The sequence below is a fragment of the Narcine bancroftii genome, chromosome 14 (assembly GCF_036971445.1).
Source record: "Narcine bancroftii isolate sNarBan1 chromosome 14, sNarBan1.hap1, whole genome shotgun sequence".
Lineage (NCBI taxonomy): Eukaryota > Metazoa > Chordata > Chondrichthyes > Torpediniformes > Narcinidae > Narcine > Narcine bancroftii.
Genome location: NC_091482.1, coordinates 56770406 through 56798302, shown reverse-complemented (window position 1 = coordinate 56798302; position 27897 = coordinate 56770406). Strand labels below are relative to the sequence as shown.

At 39.2% G+C, this 27897-nt stretch overlaps 1 protein-coding gene and 2 long non-coding RNA genes across 8 annotated transcripts in view; 2 read left to right on the top strand and 1 right to left on the bottom strand.

The window, feature by feature from the left end:
* Window positions 1–23248, top strand: part of lrrc28 (leucine rich repeat containing 28) — a 54653-nt gene extending 31405 nt beyond the window's left edge. For 4 of the 6 annotated variants that reach the window (XM_069911386.1, XM_069911389.1, XM_069911388.1 and 1 more), the window contains 4 exons: window positions 12183–12285; window positions 15458–15630; window positions 21958–22117; window positions 22973–23248. In XM_069911386.1, the coding sequence (XP_069767487.1) occupies window positions 12183–12285; window positions 15458–15630; window positions 21958–22117; window positions 22973–23045 (509 nt within the window). In that variant the 3' untranslated portion in view covers window positions 23046–23248. Of the gene's footprint in view, window positions 1–3481; window positions 3560–12182; window positions 12286–15457; window positions 15631–21957; window positions 22118–22972 lie in introns of all 6 variants that reach the window. The other 2 variants (XM_069911387.1, XM_069911390.1) reach the window with 2 other exon arrangements.
* Window positions 23210–27897, bottom strand: part of LOC138749669 (uncharacterized) — a 37969-nt gene continuing 33281 nt past the window's right edge. The window contains exon 3 of the long non-coding RNA XR_011348816.1: window positions 23210–23290. This is a non-coding gene — a long non-coding RNA (uncharacterized lncRNA). The remainder of the gene's footprint in view (window positions 23291–27897) is intronic.
* Window positions 25186–27897, top strand: part of LOC138749670 (uncharacterized) — a 135378-nt gene continuing 132666 nt past the window's right edge. Inside the window, exon 1 of the long non-coding RNA XR_011348817.1 lies at window positions 25186–25332. This is a non-coding gene — a long non-coding RNA (uncharacterized lncRNA). The remainder of the gene's footprint in view (window positions 25333–27897) is intronic.

Here is a 27897-nt window from a genome sequence, read left to right as displayed (position 1 = left end):
ATAATGCTTATTGCCTTTCACCTGCATAGCATGTTGCAGATGTCCTTCATGGTAGGAAGAGAGCCCCCAATGACCTTTTCCACTGACTTCACTATCCTCTGCAGGGTCTTCGGGTCCAAAGAGGTACAGCTTCCAAACCAGGCGGTGATGTAGTTGCACAGGCCCAACTTGTTTATTCCAACTAAGCTGAATCTCCCTGAGTTCTTCCAATTCTCTATAAACCTTTCGTATTAAATATTACAATAATCCTACCTCTGCCACTTTCTCTGGCAGCTTCTTTCATGTACCCACCACCCTCTGTATGAGGAAAGTGCTTCTTGGGTTACCCTTAAATCTTTCCACTCTCACCTTACATCTATGCCTTGTAGATTCCCTTACCTTGAGAAAAAATCTTGACTATCTACTTCATCAATATCCTTCATGGTTTGATAACCTCTGTCAGGACCCTCTTAGCCTTCTACACTACAGGGAGAAAAGTCCCAGCCTCTCCTTGTAATTCATGCCTACCTGTCTGAGTAATATTCTTGTGAATCTTTTCTGCACCCTTTCCATTTAATGATATCTTTCCAATAGCTGGGTGACCAGAATTGCAAATAGTACTCTTAAGTGCAGTCTCCCTGACATTTTGTACAGATGTAATGTGAAATCTCTGCATCTGCTGCCCTGAACAATGAAGGCAAACATGCTAGAAGCCTTATTCTACAGAGCTCCCCAGCGCCCTACCATCCACAGTACAAGTCCTGTCCTGGTTTAATCTATCAAAGGGCAACATCTTGCACTTGTTCAAGTTAAATTCCATCTGCCAATCCTTGGCTTACTTTCTCTGTTCATCGAGATCCAGTTATAATCTTAACTAACCTTCTTCTCTGTCCACTATAGCACTAATTTTGGTATCATCCACAAACTTGCTAATTATATTGTTAGACAAGGACATGGAAGATGGTGAATTCAGGAAGGTGGTACATTGACAGTCTGAAGTAAGGGTTAATAAATTCCCAGGATATTGTGGGAAGCAAGGGAGGAGATGGCTGGTGCGGTGACAGACGTATTTTCGACTTCATTAGCCGGGGTGAGACCAAAAAAAAAAACGCTAGGGGATAGCTAATAATTTATAGATATTGAACATTGTATCAGTAATAGAATAATTATTTTAGAATATTCTAAGGGAAGAATTTGTATCCATTTGAAAAGACAGGGGCTGATGATGGATAGTTAGCATCGCTTTGTGTAAGAGAAATTTTGGGATGTTTCTGAATTTTTTGAGGAGCGATGAATTGATAACAGGAGTTAGACTTGTCTATATGGACTTCAGTGAGATACTGTACTGTGTCTCTGAATTTAAATTTAAAGTAACAGGCCATTTCGGCCCGTGAATCCGTGCTGCCCAATTTACACTACTCATTAACCTTTGATAAGGTTCTGCATGGTTAACTGGTCCAGAAGATTATGGCACAAGGAGAGTTGGTGGTGGTGGTGCAAGGTGCTTTTGTAGCAAATCTATGGCCAGTGGAGTGCCCCAGGAATTGATCTGTTTTATGTTAGTTATTAACAACTTGGATGAATGAGGAGGCATGATTAATAACTTGTGGATGGTGCAACAATGGTTTTGTGGCTAGGTTTTGTTAAGCTAAAGCAAGACAGAGATCATAGAATCTCATTCCAAAATGTGTGAGGTGTTGAATTTTGGGAGGTCAAATGGGAAAAAGACATAATGATTGGGCACTAAGGATTTCTGATGAACAGAGGAACTGGGAGTTCAAGTCCATAGTTTTCTGAATGCTTGTCTTTTATAGATTGGGGCATAGAATATGGATGTGATGTTGCAACTGGTTACAGTTGGATGTGATGTTACAGCTGGTTAGTGTATTGTATCCAGTTTTAGTTGCCACTCAATAGGAAGGAGGTGGTTGTGCAAAGGGGATTCACCAGGATATTGCCTGGATATAAGGACTTCAGTTAAGCACAGAGATTGGATGGAGTGGGCTTCTTTTCCTTGGAGTGAAGAAAATTGAAGGGTGACCCAAAAGAGATTTACAAAAAATTATGAGAAACATAGATGAAACAGTTAGTCAGAACCTTTTTCCCAAATATCAAAAATAAGGGCTTAGATTTAAAGTTAATCAAAGGAATTTTAAAGGAGATTTGAGACTACTTTTTTATATACAGAGAGGTTAATATCTGAAATTTTCAGCTAGAAAAGAAAGTGGAATAAGACGCACTTTATTTTAGTGACATTTAGATGGCCACTTGAATAGGCAGATCGCTTTGCTAAGCACCTTTGTGCCATCCAGATCAGTAACAGAGACCTCCCAGAAGCCAACCATTCCAGTTCTGTGTCACACTCCCATGTCTGTCCATGGCCTTGTGTACTGTCCCTCCAAGACCACCTGTAATTTGGAGGAACAACACTTGATTTTCCATCTGGGCACTCTCCAGCCAGATGGCATTAACATTGGCTTTTCCAGTTTCTGCTAACATGCTCTCTTCTTCCCTCTCCCCCTTCCAGTTCTCCTCCTTCCCTTCCCCCTCCCTCCAGCTAGCCATCCCTCCTCCCTTTGATCTCTGCTGTCCCCTCCCTCACGTCTCCACTTATCACCTCATGCCTTGCAACCACCCCTCACCCCTTTTTTTTTGGCCGACATTTTCCCATACCTTGATGAAGGACTCCTGCCAGAAATGTCGGTTATGTATTTTTTTTCCTTTGCTAGATAAAGGGCACTGCTTGACCTGCTGAGTTTCTCCAACTTTATGCTTTTACTTCAACCAGTGTCTGCAGATTTTAGCGTTTTACTTCAGTCATAGAAAAATACTATCCAGAAGCAGGAAACATGATGGAAAAAAAAGTAATCGTGGGGTCAAAGGGCCTACTTATATGCTGTACAAGTCCAACTCTGTGACCTAGTTTACAGAACTTTGCAAGTAAAAGGTGGATGTTTACAATAGTTTCCAAGACTGGCCATTCCTGAGAAAATCTAGTCTAAATTCCCTCACAATATTGCTGAGTATAACTGTCAGGCACGTGCCATGATGTTATCTTGCTTGGACTCAGATTCACGTTAGGCTTTCGTTCTAGATCTCTGTCTCCTGTTAAGCCTTGAGCGAGGCCAAAAGTACTTCACAATTTTCAAAAGTTGCAGTATGAAAATGCATTGGACCCAAAATAGTTATTATAATGCATAGGAGCAGGAGTTATGCTGTTCAGCCCATCAAATCTGCCCAGCTATTCAGTCATGAGCTGATCCATATCTCCATGCAGTGCCACAGCCCGGTCTTCTCCCCATAACCCTTGATGCCGTATTGATGAATTAATTTTAATTGAACTTTTCATTGTGTACCTTAAAGGCCTTATACCTGCCCAATGATACAAGTGCATAATGTGTAAATGCTGAGAATACAGTACAATTGAAATCAAAATTTTGTTAATTTAGCCAGTATCATAAATGTATCAGTACAAGATATTAATCTTTTTATTTTCATACAGGTTTACAGCTCATTAACCAGATAAATTATCCATTACAGATGAAAAGGGAAAAGTGGTCATCTATCTCATTACATTTTGGTATTTGGTTTGTGAAGTGTGACCAGTTAATTGATATTTAAATTATTATATGCCTTCAAGTTCTCTGAGTTTTGATATTTAGTCGCGTGCAAACATTTAATATATAAATATTTGGCGGATCGCTTAATTCTCTCAATTATGAAATTGTCATTTTGTTTATAGCACAGAAAATATGAATTTCACTTATTTCCACTTATTGCTGTGGACACTCCCCTGGAAATTGTATATTTCTTCTCAGAAACTTACTATTTAATCTTATCCAATGCAAAGATTGAAAAAACAAATTTGAAAATTTCAACTTATTTCTAAGGGTTTGAAAATGGCTTTTTTGATAAACAGGAGTTGATTAGTTTTGAATTTTTGAAGTATCTAACTGACATTTGAACTGTCCAGTGTAAGTTTCTGCCATTATGATTTATAATTTATGTTATATTCCAATAGCTACAAAATTCTATTATTCCTCCAAACAAGAGGATGAAGTATGTTCCCTCATTGTAATTTTTAGTGTGTGAACTGACGATAGCTTCCTCTTCTATGACCACAAGACGTGAAATCTCCCTTGTAGAGTGAGCCAAATTGTAGTAGCCTGCAGTACATGCTACTTCCTGGTTATTAATTGCCTAGTGCAGATTGGCTTTGCTGGGGGGAAAAAAATCCGTGTAGTTTGCTCCAGTAGAGTAGGTTTGGCCTCAGCTTACTTCACAAATGTGCCTGGAGTTAATTGACCTAAATAGCATTTAAAAGTTACCCCATCTAATTCCTTAAATATACAGTCAACTAAGAGAGAAAGTTTAGGCATTGTTAATAAGCATGTCTCTACCGGGTGTCTGGGTATGAATGTTTTTGAGCAAGCCTCTTGGGTTCTGAATCAATGTTTGATTTACAATGTGCTTCCTAATTAGCAGGAAAAAAATAATGCTAATTTGCTGCACACCATAAGGGAAGTAATCATTATTTACTTAGTGAAGCTACACAAGGAGCAGGAACGATCTACGTAATTCATCTCCCAGGCAAAGTAGAAATTCCGGTTGAGAATGGAAACAATGAAGGATAGCCAACAGCTGTGGCAGGACTTAAATGGCATAACCTGCGACAAAACCAAATCTGGTGCAGTAGGAGACAGGAAAGCTTCACTCCCAGATGAACTCAGTGTTGACTACCAGAATAAGGAAGAACCACTGCATACCCACCTGTCCACTGATGATCCTCTATTGTCAGTATCCAAGGATGACATGCGGGCTGCCTTCAGGAGAGTGAATCCAAGGAAAGCATCCAGTCTGGATTGAGTAACTGGCTGAGTACGGAAAACCTTGCTGACCAACTTCAACATCTCACTCTGACAGGGCATGGCACTCACTTGTTTCAAGCAGGCCTCGATCATAACTGTGCCCAAGAAGGGTGTGGTAACCTGCCTAAATGACTACTGACCAGTGGCACTCACATGCACAACAATGAAGCATTTTGAGAGGTTGATGTTGAAGCACATCAGCTCTTGTCTGAGTGGTGATGTGGATCCATTCCAATTTACCTTCTGTGGCAACAGATAGCATCTCATTGGCTCTACATAAAACCCTGGATCACCTGGACAGCAAAGATGTGTAGATCAGGATGTTCTTTATCGACTACAATTTGGCATTCAACATCATTATCCCCTAAAAACTGATGAGCAAACTCCAAATCCTGGGCCTCAACACTCCACTGTTGGATCCTGGATTCCCTGGCTCCAGTGCCCAATCAGTGAGGATTGGCAAGAACATCTCCAGAATCTCCATCGGTACTTGAGCACTACAGGGCTGCAAACTTAACCCACTGCTCTACTTGCTTGACTGCTATGACTGTGTGGTTTGGAACGACAACAACAGCATCTACAAATTTACAGAAGATAATTGCGGTAGCAGATTGTATAAAAAGGGATGATGAATACAAGAGGGAGATTGAAAACTTGGGTGATTGAGTGCACCAATGTTGTTAGTACACCAATGTCATCAAAACCATTGGAGGATCAAAGTTGAAGACAGTGAGCAAATTTAAATTCCTGGGAGTCATCACCTCGTCTTTCCTGGACCCACCGTACTAATTCCATCATTAAGAAAGCATGTAAGCACCTCTACCTCCTCAGGAATTTGTGGAGGTTTGGTACGACAATGAAAACCTTGACAGATATGTAGTGGAAAGGATGCTGGCTGGTTGCATCATGACCCGTTGTGAGGCGAGACCTGCAAAAGGTAATGGATGCAGCCCAGTGCATCCCTACCCTCGAGAGAACCTACATGGAACACTGACGTCGGAGAGCATCAGCAATCATCAAGGATCCAGGACTTGCTCTGTTCTTGCAACTGCCATCAGGAAAGAGGTATAGGTGCCACAAGTCTCATACCACCAGGTTCAGGAACAGTTGCTATGGCTCCACCATCAGATTTCTCAACAGCAACTTCAATCAGACTTTTTTTAATGACTTTTTTCATGCTATTTATTACTGGACTTTTTTTTCTGTGTTGCATCATTTGTTTACATTTCTCTCTTTTTGTATACATTTCTTGAGTACAAATTTTTTGGACTACCAATGAGTAGAAATACTGCCTGGGTCGCAGGAAAAAGAATCTCAGGATTATATGTGATGTCACATATGTACTCTGACAATAGGACCTCGGGCCTCCAGCGGCGAAAGCAACAGGACCTTGGGCTCCCCCGGGTGGCAGACATTCATTGGAATGACTTCACCACCAACATCGAAGTACTCAAGCTGGCAGAGTCCACAAGCATTGAATCCATGCTGCTGAAGACCCAACTGCGCGGGGTGGGTCACGTCTCCAGAATGGAGGACCATCACCTTCCCAAGATCGTGTTATATGGCGAGCTCTCCACTGGCCACCGAGACAGAGGTGCACCAAAGAAGAGGTATAAGGACTGCTTAAAGAAATCTCTTGGTGCCTGCCACATTGACCACCGCCAGTGGGCCGAACTCGCCTCCAACTGTGCATCTTGGCGCCTCACAGTTCGGCGGGCAGCAACCTCCTTTGAAGAAGACCGCAGAGCCCACCTCACTGACAAAAGACAAAGAAGGGAAAACCCAACCCCAACCCACCAATTTTCCCTTGCAACCGTGCCTACCTATCCCGCATCGGACTTGTCAGTCACCAACGAGCCTGCAGCAGACGTGGACATTTACCCCTCCATAAATCTTCGTCCGCGAAGCCAAGCCAAAGAAAGAAAGACTCTGACGATAAATCTGAACTTTGAATAATGTCGATGAAATATAGCTGGGCATGAAGTTTAGCATACGGCAAATTTATTTTGGTGTTTGCAATGTAATTTTTTAACTCTTAATAAAAGTTTTAAAGTTTATTATAATTTGTAAATTAGGAAGACGAGGCTTTAAAAGTGTAGAAGTATTCTCTGATCTCATTGCAACTTTGCTTTCCATATTTGCCAATCTGTCGAGCATCTGCTTGGCCATTTTATCCTGAAACTATTTTCTACTTTTTGCTGAATGTGAGCTTTTGCAAACTGGAAAGTTGGACTGATTTTAGTTTCTTTATGAAAATGGCAATATTGAAGTAAACACAAAAGTCCGCAGTCACAGTGATTGAAGTAAAAACACAATGCTGGAGAAAATCAGCAGGTCAAATAGTACACTTCATGCAGCAAAGATGAACTTTGGTCAGAACTATTCTCATTAAACTCAGAAATTTTTATATTTACAATCCATTTGATACTCCTTACTGAATTGGAGTCAGTTCAGGGCAAGTTTGATGCTAATTTTAAAGATTTTACATACACATGTCTGATATTAGATTATGGTCATTAATGAAGGACTTTGCTTCTTTATTCCAAAGAGGAGGTCTTGCCAACAAATTTAAAAGTATTTGGAAAAAGAAAGTAAATTGTTACAAAATCACGAAATGATCTTCACACATTGGAAAAATGATAATATTCCAAAATGGAAGATTTTGCTGCCTTCCCTTTTTGAGACTGCACGGATCAAGTTAAGGTTCTATGCCTCTGTAACAGTTTTGATGCCTTGAAGCGCAACCCTTCTCACAGATATGCCAAAGATGTAAAAAGCAATGATGTCTGACCTAAATCCTGTGGTGAAGTATCTAAAAGTTCAGTATTATTGTGGTGTATAGTCTTAATTAGAGCTCCTTGTCAACATGCTGAGATAGTAAATGAAAGATGAAAAATATTTCACTCTATTTGATTGTTTGAGTTTCAGGTTTAATTTTGGACTGATCACGTGGTTTTCATTTCTGCAAGTTCATATGGGGCGGACAACTGAGTGCTTTTAAAGAAAAAAAAATGGATACATTAATAAGTATTGATCTTAAGTATAGCTGAATTAAGTGGTCCAGATCTGCCCACTTTGGAGTAAACAGTAAGTGATGAAATAACAACAGGTTCACTCTCCATTAATTTTATTTCCTCCTGTGAGGAAACACCTGCCATTTACTTCAGACCAACATACAACAGCATGGAATGTACCATATGGAGAATGAAAGAACAAATCAACATCCTGTCTCAAGTGGAACAGAATGTTAGAGTTCCAACATGCTGTGCTACTGCACCTGCTGATCTGTTATTACTCTTCTATTGAAGTTTTTTTGATATAAAATTCCAAGATTTCATGGTTAATACCTTGCTCACTGCCGAGATTTTTTTTTTTACATACACCGCACGGTATCAGGCCCTTTTGGCCCATGAGCCTGTGCAGCCCAATTACACCTAGTGGACCAACACCTGTGGTATGTCTTCTAAGGATGGGATGAAACTGGAGCACCTCGAGGAAACCTACGCAGACATGGGGAGAGCGTGAAACTCATTACAGACACGTGGATTTGAACGCCGCAAAGCCTCACTCCCAGATGAACTCAATGCCTCCGGCGACCGTAAGAACAAGGAGGAATCACCACTGAGCAGACCCAACTCCCCTGATGATCCTCTCGTCCGTATTCGGGCTGCCTTCAGGAGAATTAAATCCTAGGAAAGCATCAGTCAGAATGGAGTACCTGGCTGAGAATTTAAAAATCTATGCTGACCAATTTGCCAATGTATTCACGGATAGCTTCGAAATCTCACTCTGGCAGGGTGTGGTACTCACCTGCTTCAAACAGGCATCAGTGGTAACCTGCCTAAATAACAAGTCACTATCACCCAAGAGGTACTCAATGACTATACTCTGTGGCACTGACCGCCACCATTATGAAACGCTTTGAGGGTCTGGTGATGGAACACATTAAAGCACACCTCCCAGTGATGCTGGATCTATTTCAATGTGCCTATAGAAGAAATTGTTCCACACTCCTTGCTATAGTCTTGATGCTTTACTCCATCTGGAAAAGGACGCCTCATATGCCAGGCTGCTGTTCATTGACTTCAGCTCAGCATTTAATACAATCTGGTGGAGAAGCTGTCCTTGCTGGAACTCAACACCTGGACTTCCTAACCGGAAGACCACAATCTGTCCAGGTCAGTAGCATAATATAGAGCACCATCATGCTGAACACTGGTGCACCTCCGGGTTGTGCGCTCAGCGACTGAGAACGTCCTGGTTGGCTGCAGAGAAATGGATCGGAGGTCAATTCACAGGTCAATGAGTGGCAGAGAGAATCAGTGGAATCAACGTGATCTACCAGGATTGTTGTCTGAAGAACCCGTGCAAAATCATTGAGGATCTCTTCCACCCTGAACACAGCATCTTTCAGCTGCTCCTGGTCAGGGAAGAGATACAGGAGGATCAGAGCCAGCTCCACCAGGCTGAGGAATAGCTTTTTACGACGGGCAGTGGGAATGCTGAATGCCGAAAGGAACTGCTAACACTAAACATCCAAGACTCATTTGTACAAAACAATATTTATTTATTTTTATAGATACAGTACTTGTCTTTCATATGTATTATTTGTTTCTGTGTGTGTGATGTGTGCATGTTTTTGCACCGAGGACCGGAGAACACACATGACAATAAACTTGACTTAAATGACTATTGAACAGTGGTACTCACATCAACAATGATGGTGTTTTGAAAGGCTGGTGTGGCAGCATATCAGCTCCTGTCTGAGCGGTGACATGGATCCATTCCAATTTGCCTATTGTAACAACAGGTCTACGGCGGATGCCATCTCACTAGTTTTACATAAAGCCCTGGAACACCTGGACAGAAAAGATGCATTCGCCAAACTCCCAAGACATAGGACTGAACAACCCACTATGTAATCGGATTCTGGATTTCCTCACACAATATAACCAAAACCAAGGAGCTGATTGTTGACTTCAGGAAGGGAAAACCAGAGGTATATGATCCAGTGATTATTGGGGGATCAGAGGTGAGAGGGTGAGCAAATTTAATTCCGTGTGAGTCAGTATCTAGGAGCATCTTTTATGGACTCCAAACACAAATGGCATTGTGAAGAAAGCAGGTCAGCATCTCTACTTCCTCAGGAGTTTGTGGCGGTTTGATATGACATTGGAAACCCTGGCATTTTTCTACAGATGTGTGGTGGAAAGTGCTAACTGGCTGCATCACTCTCTGGTATGGGGACACCAATACCGAAGGTACAACAGCAACACCATCTACAAATTCGCAGATGATACCATGGTAGTGGTTTGTATAAAAAGGAGCAATGAATCTGCATACAGGATGGAGACTGAAAACTTGGCTGAATGGTGCACAAACAACAACCGCACATCCCAACCCTCCCCACCATCGAGAACATCCACAGGAAATATTGATGTCAGAGAGCAGCAGCGATCATCAGTGATCCACGCCATCCTCTGTTCTCTCTGCTACCATCAGGAAAGAGGTCAAGGTGCCACAGGACTCGCACCACTAGGTTCAGGAACAGCTGCTACCCCTCCACCATCAGACTCCTCAATAACAAACTCAATCAGGGACTCCTGCACTTTATTGATTTATTTTCTCTCTCTGTTGCACAGTCATTTTGTAATATTTCTTTATACATGTAAAATGACCATTTGTTTTTGCGGTGCCAATAAATAATTCTGACTCGCCTGCAAGAAGAAGAATCTCAGGGTTGTATATTGTCATGTATGTACTCTGACAATAAATCTGAAATCTGTAAACTATCTGATCTGATATTTTACTCTTCTCACTTGGTAAATTGGATCAGTAAGTTTGCAGATGACACTAAGATTGGAGGCGTTGTGGTCAGCAAAGAAGGTTTTCAAAGCTTGCAGAGGGATCTGGACCAGCTGGAAAAAAGGGCTGAAAAATGGCAAATGGAATTTAATGCAGACAAGTGTGAGGTGTTGCATTTTGGAAGAGCAAACCAAGAAAGGACATTCATGGTAAATGGTAGGGCACTGAGGAGTGTGGTAGAGCAGAGGGATCTGAGAATACAGATACATAATTCCCTGAAAGTGGTGGATAGGATTGTAAAGAGAGCTTTTGGCATAGTAGCCTTCATAAATCAAAGAATTGAGTATAGGAGTTGGGATGTTATGGCAAAGTTGTATAAGACATTGCTGAAGCCAATTTTGGAGTATTGTGTGCAGTTTTGGTCACCTAACTACAGGAAGGATATCAATTGAGAGCAAGAATGCAAAGAAGATTTACTAGGGTATTGTCTGGACTTTAGGAACTGAGTTACAGGGTAAGGTTAATTAAGCAAGTTAGGGCTTTATTCCCTGGAGCGTAGAAGAATGAGGGGAGATTTGATTGAGGTATTTAAAATTATGAGGGAGATAGACAGGGTAAATGTAGATAGGCATTTTCCACTGAGGGTAGGTGGGAAGCAAACCAGAGGACATGGGTTAAGAGTGAAAGAGGAAAGATGTAAGGAGAATATGAGGGGGAATTTCTTCACACAGAGAGTGGTGGGAGTATATAACCAGCTGCCAGCTGAAGTGGTGAATGCGGGCTCAATTTTAACATTTAAGAATTTGGACAGGTATAGTGGACTATGGACTGAATGCAGGTCTGTGGGACTAGGTTAAAAAATGGTTTGGCACAGAATAGAATGGCCAAAGGGGCCTGTTTCTGTGTTGCAGTGTTCTATGGTTTAAGAAAGGTGTATTTTTGTACCTGTTAGTTAAACACTCTTTTTGTAGAATTATAACCTGGGCTACAGCTCCATGAGGTGTCAGTCACATAAGCAAATAAGGGACTGCCTTGTAAAATGCTGAGCATTAGGTGAATGTTCCACAACAAAACTCCAGAGTTTCTTGAAATTTTACTTCCATTGTACTAATAAGATTCCACATCTTACTCGACTTATTGTTCTATAAACTGTTCTTGTGGATTAATTGTTTCCCTCCCCTTCACCATATCACCACTGTGTTTTACTATCACTATTCCTTTGTTTATGGATGTCTATGAATGTGGAAGATCTCATCTCAAAGTGAACATTGTTTCACGAGGACTTCATTGTTTTCTAAAATTGGGATACTTTCAAGAACAGGTCTTTAGGTTTCCAGAGAAAACTTGACTAGCAGCTGATTTAATTGGAAGGATTATGTTGGCTAGTTCCCCATCAAACTATCTCAGATCTGATTTTAATTCCCAATGATCATTTTAATTCTGGTTCACAATGAGAGTTTTGTAATTAAATTATGTTTAGCTGCTTTTCTGTTTGGTCATTTATTTGCCTATTTTGTATATTTCTTTAAGACCTGGGACAATATCCAGAGCTGCAGTGTGTATACGTGGATAACAACTCTCAATTATACGGACTACCTTCTTATCTTTACCACAAAGTTACTGGCCACCGTGGGTAAGAATATTTTGTTTTTCTTAATGAGTGACTAATCTATAATTAATGAACCTTGATGTCATTATGTGTGCAAAATGATGATTAGCTTGGCAATTAGAATTTGTTTATGATCAGTAGACACGATCAGATTTATAAAAACTGATGTATTTTATGTTGCTGGCATCAGTAATATAAGTATGGGATTTTGATGAGATCATTAAATTGTATCACAAGAGCTTGAACATGTGTTGATTGAGGTGTAGGATTGTCAATTCTTTTAATTACTTTTTACTACTTTTAATTACCTAGTGATCCGATTTCCCCCACCCCCCCAAGTGAGAAGTATAATGCTGAATTTGATATTAAGATTTTGGTAAAATGTTAAAAACTGTAAATTAAAAAAAAAAGTATAGAATGTCATAGTCTCTTAGTTCATTGCTTTAGGATGTGGGTTATTCATTGAGCAGCAACTGATTCTTTCCTGAGGGGTAAACTGGAGACAATCTTCATTAAAAACACCTTTATATTGAAAACAATCCCTCGCATTTAGTGTCTTAAATCTGAATCAAGCAAACAATGCAGGCATGAGGCGTGAGTTGTTTGTGGTAGTCTATTGTGGACTTTAGAAAGGGGAGGCTGAGGAACCAAGTACCAGACTTCATTGGTAGGGTGACAGTGGAGAAGGTTAGACCCTTTAAGTTCCTGGGAGTCCACTTAGCAGAGTACCTATCTCGAGCCAGCACATCAAAGCAACCATGAAGAAGGCACACCCGCATCTCACTTCCTAAGTCTAAAGAGGCTGGGTACGTCATTGGATGCTGCATTGAACTTCTGCAGATATACACTGGTTGCATCACAGTCCAGTTTGGAAACTCAAGTAGCCAGGAATGCAGATGGCTAAAGAAAGTGGCCATTCTAGCCAAATCCAACACAGGCACCAATTTTCAATTCATTGAAGACGAGCCTACAACATAAAGAATTCCTCAAAAGGATTTTTTTCTGCACGATCTGCCACTGTGAATATTTATTTACTTATCTTTTTGTACATATCACCTATTTTTGTCTCATGATACATTATTTATTTATTTAGACATGCAGCACGGTAAACAGGCCTTTTTGGCCCACAAGTCTGTGCCGCCCAATTTACACCCACTTAACCTACACTTCCAGTACGTTTTGAAGGGTGGAAGAAAACCGAAGCCCCTGGAGAAAACCCATGTAGACACGAGAAGAACATATAAACTCCTTACAGTGCAGGATTTGAACCACGGCCCTGATCACTGGCACTGTAAAGGCGTTGCACTAACCACTTCGCCAACCGTGCGGCCCATATTGTGATAATTTAATTTGTGGTGTATCTATGTGGCTGTAGCAAGTAAAAATTTCAATGCATCTGTACATTGCACTTTTGTATATACCTGGTAACATTGAGCTCTCATATTCGTAGATTAGGAAACTCCATTAAAAGATAATGACAATAAATAATGGCTAACAGTTAAAGTTTTGCAAGCAATATAAATCCATCTAATGCAAAGAAAAGGTGGTCCATTTGTGGAAACCAAGTGCATTTAATGTTGGTGATAGATCAAAGGAAAGTATTATAACTGTCCAAAAAGCAGAATGTTAAGAAATTGGGAAAATCTCAGAACTGAGTGAAGGCGGACCAAGGCATTGATAAAACAAAGTAGAATATTAATTGAAAAAAATTAATGAGTCCCTTACACATTGAGACAGGATAAATTATTTTGAGGAATATAGAAATGTTGGAGAAATTTAATATTTTATCTGACTTCATGGATGAAGATATGGAAAACATCCTGGAAATGCTGAATGAGTAATACCTGAATAACTGAGCTCAGAGGAAGTAGCATTAGTATAGAACTAGAAGTTGAAAAATTGTTGACAACTGAACGATAATAAATCCCCAGAGCCTCCAGAGTTGCTGCCTGATTGTTGAGCATTTCCAGAATTTTTTGTTATTTCAGTCTTTGGAATCTGTAGTATTTTGCTTTTGGCTCAAATTTGCATTTTATCATTTTAATTTTACTCTTCCTGAGCTTTTCATTAAAAGTGATGAATTCTTGATCAAATTTATTTGAAGCGAGTTTCTTTGGTCACTGGACTTTGAAACCTGTATTTACACAAATAAAATATTTTAATGCATTGGCCATACTTTTCTCAGAAATACTATGGAGAAAAAGTTTCCAGTGATCAGAAAGTTGCTGTCAGGGATATCCTGCTTCAGAAGCTGTGCAGGTCCATCATCTTGTCACAGAGATATATCAAAACAGCGTGAAGTTGTTGCATCCACTAGACTAACCAGAAATAAACAGAGCTTGTCTTTGCAGAGCAGATCTAAATTTCAATTAGCTTTATAAATGTGGTTCGCTGATTCGAATTATAATTTCTGTCAGATTTAAATGTAACCCTGAAGTAAAACTTTTGAAGTTTTTTTCTCTCCACAATCGTGTCTTTTTAAAGCTGTTAACTTGAGATTGAATTAAATATTCTTACTCAATGTCCCAGTTTCAAACTAGCTTTTATATTAATAAATTTTTTCAGATTGTAATTATTTAAGGAAGTACACCCTTTGGTGCCAGGTTCTTAAATTTATAGCATTGGTCCCAGGTTCTCGACAGCATGCTTAAGTTTGGTTCTCCATTTACAGACAAAACACAGAGAAATGGAGGAACTCAGCCAGTTTTGTAGCATCTATGGGAGGTAAAGATATATTACTGATGTTTCTGGCCTGAGTAATTCCTCCACCACCTCTGTGTTTTGACTACAGTCACAGCGTCTGCAGACTTGTGTGTTTCTCTCCATTTACAGAACATCCCAGTGTAAAATTGGTAAATACTTATCTGCTGCTGAGAGCAAAATCCAACTTAATAGAATTAATTCATTTGAACCATATAAAAACTAAATTCTTCATATTTGCAATGCTTTAATCTCATGGAACAGTAAAACATTCCTTATAAGTTGGAGAAAAAACTAGTGCGGAGAGGAAACTGGATTTTTGTCAAGCAGAACACTGTAGAAAAGAGTACATGTAAAATATATTAGGAAAGTATTCGAAAAGTCTTGCCAGAATGCAGAAATAAAACTTACAAACTAAATGGTATCATTTTAAAAAAAAAGTGATTCTAACGTACATTAACTTTATGGATGTATTTTTCTTTCATATTAATCATAGTTGCGGTTCCTCAATACAAGATGAAGAAGTTAAGTTGTCGTTCACCCAGGGGCAGGTGACCATCACTCTGCCAGATGAAATCCAGGGAATAGGAACAGAAAATGATCCTGTGCCAACCCTTCAAGAAATCGTTATGAGAGCTATCTACAGTTTCTTCAGAATATCTGAGAAAGGCATGTTCCACTACTACTCCCTTTTATTGAGGGCGACTGAGATTGTATTCATTACTGATTTTATTGGTTTTCACATTAAAATTCCATTTATCGCAGTACTGCCAGAAGCAGGAGTAGGCCATTGCCCCATCAAGCCTGCTCCGCCATTCAATATCATGGCTGATCTGATGATAGACTCATCTCCATCTACCTGCCTTTTCCCCATATCCTTTGATTCCCTTACTAATTAAAAATCTATCCAACCTTTTCTTAAATATATTTACCGAGCTCACCTCCGCTGCTTCAATGGGCAGCAAATTCCACAGATTCACCACCCTCTGGGGGAAAAAGCAGTTCCTCCTCATCTCTGACCTCAATCTACTACCATGAATCTTGGGCCTCCCCCACCAATGGAAACCTCTATCTTGTCTGTTCCTTTCAAAATTTTATACATTTCTGAAAACCCCCTCTCATTCTTTCTTCTAAATTCCCTGACGACTCGATCTCTCCTCATAGGTTGACCCCTTCATTTCTGGAATAAACCTGGTTAACCTCTGCATCTCCTCCAAAGCCAGTACAGATGGAAAACATTTCATTTTTTTTGTAAGAATACAGGATATAGTTTGGGAGGAGGCTGTTCAGGCATTCAAGGGTGGTCAACTTTTCCCTAAGATAATAGCTGATCTATCTCATCTTCTTAAGTACATTATCACCATTTTATTTAATCCCCTAACATTCAGTAGTTATTTTGTCATTCCCTTACTTTTCACTAATATTGCTATACTTTTTGTCCTTCATAAAGGCAAACTTCCAATGAAGCTAGCTGATTGGTAAGAGACCCAGTTGAAAAGACCAGCCTTTTCTTCTTTCCTGTGTGACATTTCCATACCACCAGCTCAATCCAACTTGAGTATAGCCATGGCACTTTCCATTAAAATTAATCCTTCCTTAAGCAAGAAGTCCAAACAGTACAAGATGTTCCTGGTATGGTCTCACCAAGATTACATTCAATCATGGCAAGAACTTGTGACATGCTGCTACTTTCTTGCTTGTTAATTGGTGATTCAGGACAAATGCTATACATTTCCAACAACATTAGCCATGGTGGTTTGAAGCATGATGATAAACATTGTTTAATTTCTCATTGATTACACTTTAAATTTCTAATTTAAGGAATACATGAGGAAGTCTGATAATATTTTGCTTGTGCATCTCTCAGTAATTTGCTATGTTGATCAATAGTACAGTCTAAGGGTAGAGAATGAACAAATAATATTCTGTTAGTCATGGGTTGCTTTGCTATAACAGTGCTTGAGGCCATAATTTGTTCGAATTATTCTTTTTTAACTATCCTGACTCTTCTCGAGTGACAGGTTCCTAATTTCAGTTATGATATTCAAGGAAAGGGTAAACTTTATTGGTCATATAGAAAATTTGAAGTAGGTTCCAGTAGTTGAGTCTCCTTTTGCTTGTGTCCTGGCTACAATTTTATTCTTTATTCTTTCACAGAAAACAACAAACAATATACAGTAATTTTGATGTTTTTAAATGATCTAAAAATGAATTCCTGTGCTCATTTGTAGAAACTCATTGTGCATTGCCTTATCATTTATGAACAAACTTTGTCCAAGTAAAAAGTGCATTATGTATGACATTTGGATAGGATAGGATAGATGTAGGAAGGTTTTTTGAGCTGGCCGGGGAAACTAAAACGAGAGGACACAGTCTCAAGATTCAGGGGAGTAGATTTAGGACCGAGATGAGGAAAAATAGTTTTTCCCAGAGAGTAGTGAATGTTTGGAATTCTCTAACTAGGGAAGTGGTTGAGGCTGCTTCATTAAACATATTTAAAATTCAGTTAGATAATTTTTTACATGATAGAGGAATTGGGGGATATGGGGAGAAGGCAGGTAGGTGGAGTTAGGTGATAAATTAGATCAGCCATGATCGTATTGAATGGCGGAGCAGGCTGGATGGGCCATTTTTGGCTTGCTCCTGTTCCTACTTCCTATGTTCCTAATGCAGATGCGAACCATGTGTTTTTTAAAAACACGACTGCAGACGTTTTGCTTGAATCTGATGAATATCTGATTTTCAATGTTCCTGCAGTATATCATTAAAGTCTGATTAATTTAAAGCTGTACATAATTACCAAGTTACTTTAGAATGTTTGACAAGTTAGCAGTGAAGTAATGCTTCTTTCATTAAATGTAATATTATTTACTGTGAGCAGTGCAATCTAGTTTCAAGACTGCATTTTGTGCCTCCAGTGATTCACCCTGTAAATTTTACTACTTTTTAAACATTAAAAATTACCTTCTGTGCATCAGCAAGTGATGATCGGATCTGAGGGGAAAGTCTATATTGGGGGGGGGGGGGAATTAGCATGTTAAAAAAAATACCCAGAAATTAAAATAGTTCATGTCATGTTTTTTGACTTATATTGATCTGATTTGCTTCTTTGCCAATCAGGTAGAAGAATTTAAACTGAAATTGCAGATATTTGGTATCACAGGCTGATTGTGGCAAGTCATGGTATACTAGTTTCTAGGGGCATTACTAATATCAAAATTCAATTTTTCCAGTAAAGGCAACAAACTATGACAAATAATCATTATGAATTCATTAGAAGGTTAATTAATTTTTAAATTGGAAATTAGAAGAGTTCATATTGTAAGAAAATCTGCTAAAAGCCTGTAGATGTGGTTTTAATATTCTATACTTGTTTTTTTAAATTTTCCATCTTGGAAGCAGCTCTCAAACCTAATATTCTATACTTGTGTAATTTTTTTGGATAGTCATTTTGCTCTGGAAGCAGAAGTTTGCATTAAATATATAACAAATGAAATGTGATTGGAATAGATAGCAAAAAATAAGATACATTTTTAATGGACTATATTATTCTATTTGCATATATTGTTTGTTATATTGATTTTTGTATATGCAGTGCAAAAGCTTTCATTTGCAGGATGTGGGTATTGCTGGCAAAGCCAGCATTTGTACACCAACCACTACTGCTGTTGAGAGATTGATTGTGAGACATCCTTAGTGCGACTGGGGCAAGGGTGTTCCAGAATTTCGATCTGATTGCGAGGAAAAACGGGTGATCTCCATGTCAAGATGATCTGTGACTTGGAGAGGACTGATAGATGATGTTCCCATATCCTACTGTTCTAGTCCTCAGATGGCGGAGTTTGTGCATTTTGAAGTTTCATTTGGAATTTCCAAGCTGGATGGATGCAAGGCATTTAGATACTGCAGCCACAGAATTCTGTGGAGGAGCAGGTGGATATTTGGGGTGGAGGATGAAGTACTAATCAAGCGGATAGCTTTGTCCCAGGTAGTATTGAGCTTCTAAACAATATATGTGCAAAAAGATGAACTAGGCTACAGATTTATTTTTTAAATTATTATTTAAGTGGCATTGATTGCAGCATGCAGAATGACTTGGGAGTGCTTGTGCATGAATCACAAAAGGTTGGTTTGCAGGTGCAGCAGGCTGTCAAGAAGGCAAGTGGAATGTTGGCCTTCATTGCTAGAGGGATCGAATTTAGCAGGAGGGAGGTTATGCTGCAAGTGTACAATGTACTGGTGAGGCCGCATTTGGGATACTGCATACAAGTCTGGTCACCTTGCTTGAGGAAGGATGTACTGGCTTTGCAGGCGGTGCAGAGGAAGTTCACCAGGTTGATTCCAAAGATGAGGAGGTTAGCCTATGAGGAGAGATTAAGGCTTCTGGGTCTGTACTTGCTGGAATTTAGAAGAATGAGAGGGGATCTTATAGAAACATATAAAATTATGAAAGGTAGGTAAATTGTTTCCATTAGTGGGAGACCAGAACTAGGGGACGTAGCCTCAAGATTCAAGGAAGTAGATTTAGGAAGGAGATGAGGAGGAACTGCTTTTCCCAGAAGGTGGTGATTTCACTGCCCATTAAAGGCTACCTCAAAGAATGTATTTAAGACAAGGTTGGATAGATTTTTGCATAGTTGGGGAATTGAGGCATATGGGGAAAGGCAAATTGGTGGGGATGAGCCTATCATAAGTTCAGCCATGATCTTATTGAATGGCGGAGGAGGCTCAGTGGGCTGGATGGCTTACTCCTGTTCCTATATCTTGTGTTCAAACTGCAGTAGGTGAGGATTATATTATTTATGGATATTTAGTTGCCTCTAAACAATGTCTTAATTTGTATTTAATAGATTAACGAGTGTTCATTCTATCATGTAATTCCAGTTTTCTAGTTGACTATAGTAAATGCATTTCAAATACTTTTTAAATTGTTCAAGAATAAGCGACAGTAGAAGAAAAATGCACATAATTTTTTTTTTACCATCCTTTGCATAGTGATTTGGCATATTTTAGTGCATTTTCATCCAACTACTGAATTTCAGAGAAATATTTGTGCTCTTGTGTTATCAAGTTCAAGTATGATTTTTAGAGTGATTCGAAGGGGAGATACAACCCCTTGCAGAACATTTCTTGTCCGTTTTACTTTGAATGTACTCTGACCAGAAATTGCAAAGAAAATTGAAAGAAGGAACTGAGATAGATACCACCTGATCACCCCAATTCAGTAAAGCCCCTGATATCCGGCAACTGTGGGTATTGGTAGATGCCGGATAAGTGTATTTTCCAGTTGCTTGAGTCTTAACTCTTATTAATACATCAGCATTAAGAATAAACAGTTTGAAAGACAAAACTACTATGCTGTACTTGCCACCATAACTAGATCTTCAGAGCCTGGTTGTTATTTCCGTAAGATGCACTCCCCTTAAGCAGTGTAAAATGTAAAGAAACTTGAAAATAATTCAGTATTGTAGTAGGAAGAAGGAGTATGACATTGATCAACATTTTTATCAGTGTCTGTCTTCATATAAAACTGCTTAATTTTCTGAGACTGAGCCTTAATGTCGCAGATGGTTGATGGTCCAGCATTAAATTCCTCCATAGGCACTCTTACATATCTCCAACTTCTGCTTAAGTGTAAACAGCACATTTACGCCTGCCTGATTGTTTTTCTTTCGGCAAGGTAATGGTGGTGGGGGGAAATTTGTTGAAAATGATGTCCTGAAAACCTGAATCTCTCTTTATGTTGGTCACAAGGCAGGAACTGGTTGCTGGTGTTGTGAGAATGGTGGATTGGAGAACTATCGGCGAGGCGCGCAAATTTTAAACTTGCTTTTTTTTTTAACTATTATTATTCTTATTTATTTTAATTTTTTTTTTTGCTGGTTGCTTGAATTCCAGATACTTAGGGCTTCACTGTATTTGTTTTAATGATTGGGTGAGTTTGGCAGATATCAAAGAGAAGCTAATTACCTATCCTCTAATCTTAAAAAGTATATTACAACACCGATTATCTGAAATAGATGGGAATGGGCTATTTCGGATAAATGATATTTTCGGATAACTGGTCATTTTTAAAAAAAAACAAACTAGTACCAACAGCAAATCACTTGTAACAGTGTTTAAGTAACAAGGGAAAGCTTTTAAAGCACAAAATAATGTTTAATTCTCACCAATTTTCAACCTGTGACATCAGTTCAGCTCTGGAAAAAAAAATTCAGAACACTGAGAATTTCTGATTGTTTTAGATATCCTCATTTATCTTAAAATATTTGGAGGTGAAATGACATCATTGTGGAGTCCAAATAAATTTTGGATAATCTGATTTTTGGATAATCAGAGTTGTACTGTAGTTTGTGTTGTGATCACATCTGATCAAGGAGGAACAAATATAATGAAAATAATAAGGCGTGTTAAAAGGCATTTTCAGGTCCATTCTACACTAAGAATGCACCTGAAGAAGCAGAAGCGGCCCTTTAAATTGCTGTTCAGATGGCAGCGTTTAAAGCGGAATGCTGGCCACCTGAAGAACACAGCTGTACAGGATGCGGCTCTGAGTACACTCCGGCTGCTGCCCAGTGTCAGCTGTGATCAGCAGCCTGACCCTTTAACATCCGCTTTCAGCCAGTTGCATTCAGATGGCTGTGGGAGCTGCTGAGCTGATTATCCCTCTCGGAGGAGGGTTACATGGCTCGCCTCAAGAGCGCCTCTTGCACATTCAGGTGGCCTCAAAACAGCCGCATATTGCCTAAACGTGCGGCTTTACATGTGGGGCAATTGGCCACCTGAAACTGCCTAAAATCTATTTTGCATACTTCCAGTGACAATACAATCTCTAACTTAATAATTGTATCCACCTCTTTATTTAAACTGCAATTGTTATGCAGGTTTGGATTCAAACCATAATGTTTGTACAGCTGCTACATAGCTTTACAAAGATTAAGTTGCATTAAATAGGATGATTATTGCAAAGAAATTTATGGTGTTGTTTTCCTGTAGGTCTGGATCTCTTGTCCCCAATCTCATTACCTAGAAATCTGTACAAATTATTATTCTACCCACTGGGACATTGTCATCACTGCAGCAAGCCTATGTTTACCATTGTCTATCCTAAGTGTTATCCTTTGATGGAGACCCCTATGGCTGTCTTGCACAATAGGTAATTATAAGAAATTTTTCAAATAACTATTGAGGTTTTCACTGAAAGAAAAAAATTCTCAATACCCAAAGGGGAAGTGCATGCTTTTTGTTTGATTGAGAGATTGCAAAAGGCTAAACAATGTCTGCGTGTAAACTCCAGAAGTGTTATTTCACTCAAATTTTATACATTCTTGTTCCTGAAGAATATTTTAATTTTTTATTGCATTAATTAGCTGAAATATCCTGAAGTAGTTTATCTGGAGCTTAACAAAATTAGGATTCTCTATCTCATGAAAGATTTGAAAATCTAGTTGAAAATTCCCAGCTTAGTTGAGCAACCAGTTCCTCGGACAAACTATCTTGCTCCAGATTCAGAATTAATTAAAACATGTTCATACAATCTGGACTGATAGCCTGTTGTGATGCCATCAAAAGTGGCTTTCCCCTAAATTACCTTTACCTTGAGGACTAGTCCTCTATTTATCCATGAACTCCTTGTGGTCACTGGCCCTTATATGCTCCCCTACAAACGTGTCAACCATTGCTCATTTCCCAAGAGCAGGCTCAACCAGTGTCTACAGAATTTTGCGATTTACTTATCAAATGCTGAAATTCTCAAATACCTTTGAAATAGAAATATTGATTTTATATAGGCGGGACAGATTTGATGAGCTGAATAGCCTATTTCTGCTTCTGTCTTGTAGTCTAAAAACAAAAAAAAATCAAAAATTCTGAAAACATATTCTTTGTAGGATAGGGAAATAGTACTTGATGAGCAAGTTTTCTTTAGGTAAACGCAGATGTTGAATGAAAATTGAACCTCATTTCATTCATCAAAATATATCTGATGGTTGTGTATTATTTATTTTCACAGGAAGACAAAAGTATCCTTTGTAGCATACTGCTGTTCGATCGAGTGTCTACAGCTTTTTGACTTGCTCAGTTGATGGATCTCACAAGGAATGAATTATTGCCAGCAATAGGAAGAAACTTTTAAATGTGGAAACTCTATTTCTTATACTTCCGTATTAAGGCCTTCATGGTTTGCAAAAACTGTAGTTTTTATGAAACTGTGAAGATTGTGATCCTTTTCAATTTGTACTAAAAACTGTGAAAATTACTGTTTTAATTAAACATGGCATCAAGATGTTTTGAAAGTCTGTTGCTTGTAAGCTAATCACCGGGGGAAAATCTGCAAACAAGTAAATAAATGGAAACCATTTTAGTTTAATTACTTTGAGACCAAAGCAAACTTTATACAAAATGGTTCATTGTAGAATTTGGATGACTTTCTCCATAATTGTACTTTTTTCTGATGTTAAAATATAGACATTACTTTCCATGATAATAAACCATAATTTAATTTTCAACTAAAATACAACTTTGCAAGATTGCTACATTGTAGTAATGTGAACATAGATGAGATGGATTAAGAGGAGTCCAAAACTGGAGGGTATAGGTTTAAGCCAAGAAGGGAAATACTTAAAGGAAACCTGGGGGAAAGTTCTTCTCTCTCACTCACACACACACACACACACACACACACACACACACACACACACACACACACACACACACACACACACACACACACACACACACACACACACACACACACACACACACACACACACACACAGAGAGTGGTGGATATATGAAACAAGCTACCAGAGGAAATGGTAGAGGTGGGCGCAATCCAATGTGTAAAAGGCGCTAGAATAGTTAAGGATTAGAGGGATATGGGTAAAATGCAGGCCAATGTAACTAGCTCAGGAATATGCCCTGGTCATCATGTTGAGCTGAAGGGGTTTTCATGCTGTGAGTGTATGTGGAATTGGAGATCAGATTGGCACTATCAAGTGTGTTATAAAACTAGACTATTGGTTGTTGAGTTTGATTTTTATGCAAGCAAATTAAATTGATATATCCTTAGTAACATTAGAAGATAACATTAATTTTAGCTGCTGTTAAGTTCTAAATGTTAATTAGTCAACCGCAGGTTACGTGTGAGTTCTAGGTTTCAGGACAAACCCTGTTTTTGGGGGGTGGGTTAGGGTTTTACATCTACTATGATGTGAATCTCCTTTCTTCCTCATTTCCAATTGAGTCCCCTCTTTTGTATTGTAATCCTTTTGTCAAATGATATTTTTGTGGCATCATTTGTGGTCTTTTTTTTGGTCACTTAAGCAAAAGGTTCCTGCAGGTCCTGCATAGGTTTACAAGCTTTTCCCAGAGAATTCTCATTGTTTTTTGAGCAGATTAGATATAAGGCTGAACCAAAAGAAGAACCTAAAAGCTCTGTCATCAGCCATTGGTCTTGACAGGTGCCCAATACTTCATTCTGCCTCTTTGAACCTATTGCCAGCTCAGATGTTGCCCTGCTGTGTGGTTTGTGATGTCTTTTCAGTGTTTCCCTAGGTCTCCAAAGCTGGTCTAGTGTTGGCCTAGTGTACTCCCTCAAATTAGGTATGCTGGTTAATGAAGCTCTGGATGACTGAGCTTGTGTTGAATCAGTTTATTATAATCACTGACCAATTGAATTTTGGTCTCTAGAATGTTGGAATTTCAGCTGATGGTCCACTGTACATTTGTATAGGTTGGAAGGCAAGAAGCATAACTGTAGTGCTTTCCAACCATTCCAAAAATACCTTGGCCAGTAGAACTGTCCATGAGTCATTTTTGCAGAGAGAATAGCTCAATTCTGTCAGTCGTTACAAACAACAAAAAAAAATCAATGAATATTAACGTTGAATATATTGAAAAGTTGACCAGAAATTTTGTAATAATACTTTGTATTATACAAGGTAATCTGGTAAATGCATTTTACACTTTGTGTTTGTCCAATTTTTACTTGTCTATGAACGCAGCTGTTCAGACGATTGCCCACATCTTTCCTGTAATGGATCACTTTGGTGCACCACTTTATTGATCTAAAAGTTAGTTCATGATACGTTGATGACTTGTTCGTAGTCATTACATAATCTCTATTCCTTGAGAATGTCATTTACACTTAGTAGTTGTGAAGAATCTTAAGTGTGTTTAAGCCTCCATTATCTGTTTTTACATTCCTTAATGGTAGTCAAGATAGTCGCGGTGAGATATTTTGAATGGAATTCTCTGGTCACTGATCTTAATATAGAAAACTGGCTTGTGCACTCCTGCGCCATTGAATGGAAAATGCCAAAACGTCTCCGATTCCAAACTGCCTTGATGAAAAGAACCGTTAGACTTGAGGTATTTATTTTGGAAAGATTTATAGTTGCACAACACACTTAATGAAATGGACCTCACCTGAAGCCCAACTCCTTTCCTTTTACTGCTTCAAAAGAGCAACGTTTACCTTGCCCAGTTACTAGAATAATAATAATTAGAAGCTGTCTCACAGCTATTATGTTGGAATAAGGTGAGATTTAATCTCTGGATGCCTGATAGTCATGGATTTCTCTTCCCAAATGATCTGAGAATTCTAGATGTCTGGAATTCTAGATGGTCTATGGAATAGTGTTGTAATAAACTTTGGGGAGTAGGACCCTTATTGTAGCATGTGGAACAGATCAGGTATTTGGCATTTTTAACAAGATTGTATTTCTGTTCAAGTTACTTCACTAGCAACACACATTTTGGCAGTAGTGAAGTGGCCACAATCCAACGAAAGCAACAATTGAGCAGCACCTCAACTTTTTTTGTTGTTGCCTGATTACAGTCACGGCTTTCATTTGAGTAAAATATTGACCACCACATAGCGAGAAAGACACCAACAATATCATTATCATAGGATCCCATCAACTTGGTTTTCACATTTATTGTTTGTGATTTGACACCAAATCCTATGGATTTCTCATTATCCAGTTGAAATTATAAACAGTATAGTTGTTTTTGAAAGATTTAAGGAGACCAAGTCAGAACCAACAGCAATGGTATGTTTTAAAACATGCCAGACCATCATGGTTGTTGTTCACCTTGTTTAGATCTTAAAAGTTGGGTTGTAAAAGCAACAGCACAGTTGGTGTTCCTGCCTCACAACTCTAGTGACCGTTGATCTCATCTGCTGTCAATGTGGAGTTTGAACATTTTCTCTTTAAATGACTGGATTTCCCCAAGGTGTTCGTTTCCTTCCACATCTTAAGGTTGTGCCAGAATGTAAATTGGTAATCATAAAATATCTCAAGTGAAGGCAAGTGGTAAAAGTACCGAAGTGTAATTGATGGGAATGTAGAGAAAGAGAAAAATGGGAACATGAGACCAATGTGATTATTCTGCTGGGAGCTAGTGTAGACCCAATGAATAGAATGGTCTACTGTGTCATAGTAGGTAAGCAAACATAGCAGATGCATTTTCTTTTGTTAGGTTCCCAAAAGGACTCAAATAACAGAACTGAACATTGAATTTCTTTTTCTCAATAGCATACATGTGCATAATATCTTGTTATGAGATGTGGGTACAAGGTCACAAATGAAAAGCAGAAATTGATTAAATGTAAGATGGAACAAAAGGAGCAGTATGGTTAGCATTGCGGTTGACGCAACACCTTTACAGCGATCAGGACTGGGGTACGAATCCCGCACTGTCTGTAAGTAGTTTGTACGTTTTCCCTGTGTCTGCGTGGGTCTTCTCCGGGGTCTCCAGTCTCCTCCCACTCTTTGAAACATTCTGGGAGTGCAGGTTAATTGGGTGTAAATTGGGCAGCACAGACTTGTGGACTGAAATGGTCTGTTACCGTGCAGTATGTCTAAATTTAAGAGCCTGAGGATACTGGGAATTGGAGCAAAACACCACCTACTGGAAAAACTCAGTGGGTTTACAAAATCCATAGAGGCAAAGGGATAGTTTACAACTCAATTTTATATCTATATATTATTTTACCTTATTATCTTAAGTCAGGGGTGGGCAGCCTTTTACTGCATGTGGGCTGGAAGGTGTGTCAGTGATTGAACAGCAGGCCACACTGATGTTGCCATTAAATTAAATAAATAGGTTGATTGAATAAATAGATGGAATGAATACAGTGATGCATTTCAGGTCAGAAAAGGCAAATCTGGAAACTCACCAAAAATCACTAGTTAGTCATAAAAATGACAATTTAAAAAAAAATGTCAAAAAGGAGAAAAAGGTTACAATGAAAACAAAATAACTAACCCCAAAGCAGACAGTAAGAGGGGAAAATTGTCACACAAACAAGAGGGTGAGCCTCATGCAGAGAGAGAGGGGCGTGTGACAGAGAGAGGAAGTGAGAGAGGGATTTAAGCAGATAGAAAGGGCGGGGAGAGTCACACATGGGTGGGGAGGGGGGCGGTGAGTCTCCAGCCCAGAGAGCTGGGGGGGAATCTTGCGTGGGGGGTGTATATATACACAACGGAGGGCGGGGGGGGGGGTCTCCAATGCACAGAGACCCCGTGAATGTTCTTGAGTGGGAGAGCCATGCACTGAGCTGGGGGCGAGGAGACCACTCACTGGGTCAGATAAATTTGGGTTGTAGGTTGCCCACCGCTGTCTGAAGTCTTGATAAAGGGTTCAGACCCCAAGTGTGGACTGACCCATTCTGCCCATGGATGCAATCTGACATGCTGAGTTCCTCCAGCAAGGAGAGGGTGAGCAAATTTTAAGTTCTTGGGAGTCACTATCTCAGAGGATTTTTACAGGACCAAGCATTATGAAGACGGCATGCCAATGCCTCTACCTCCTCAGGAGTTTTCGGAAGTTTGGCATGACGTCGGAAACCTTGGCAAATTTCTGCATAGGGGTGGCAGAAATTATGCTGACCGGCTGCATCGTCTGACATGGGGCCACCAATTTCCCTGA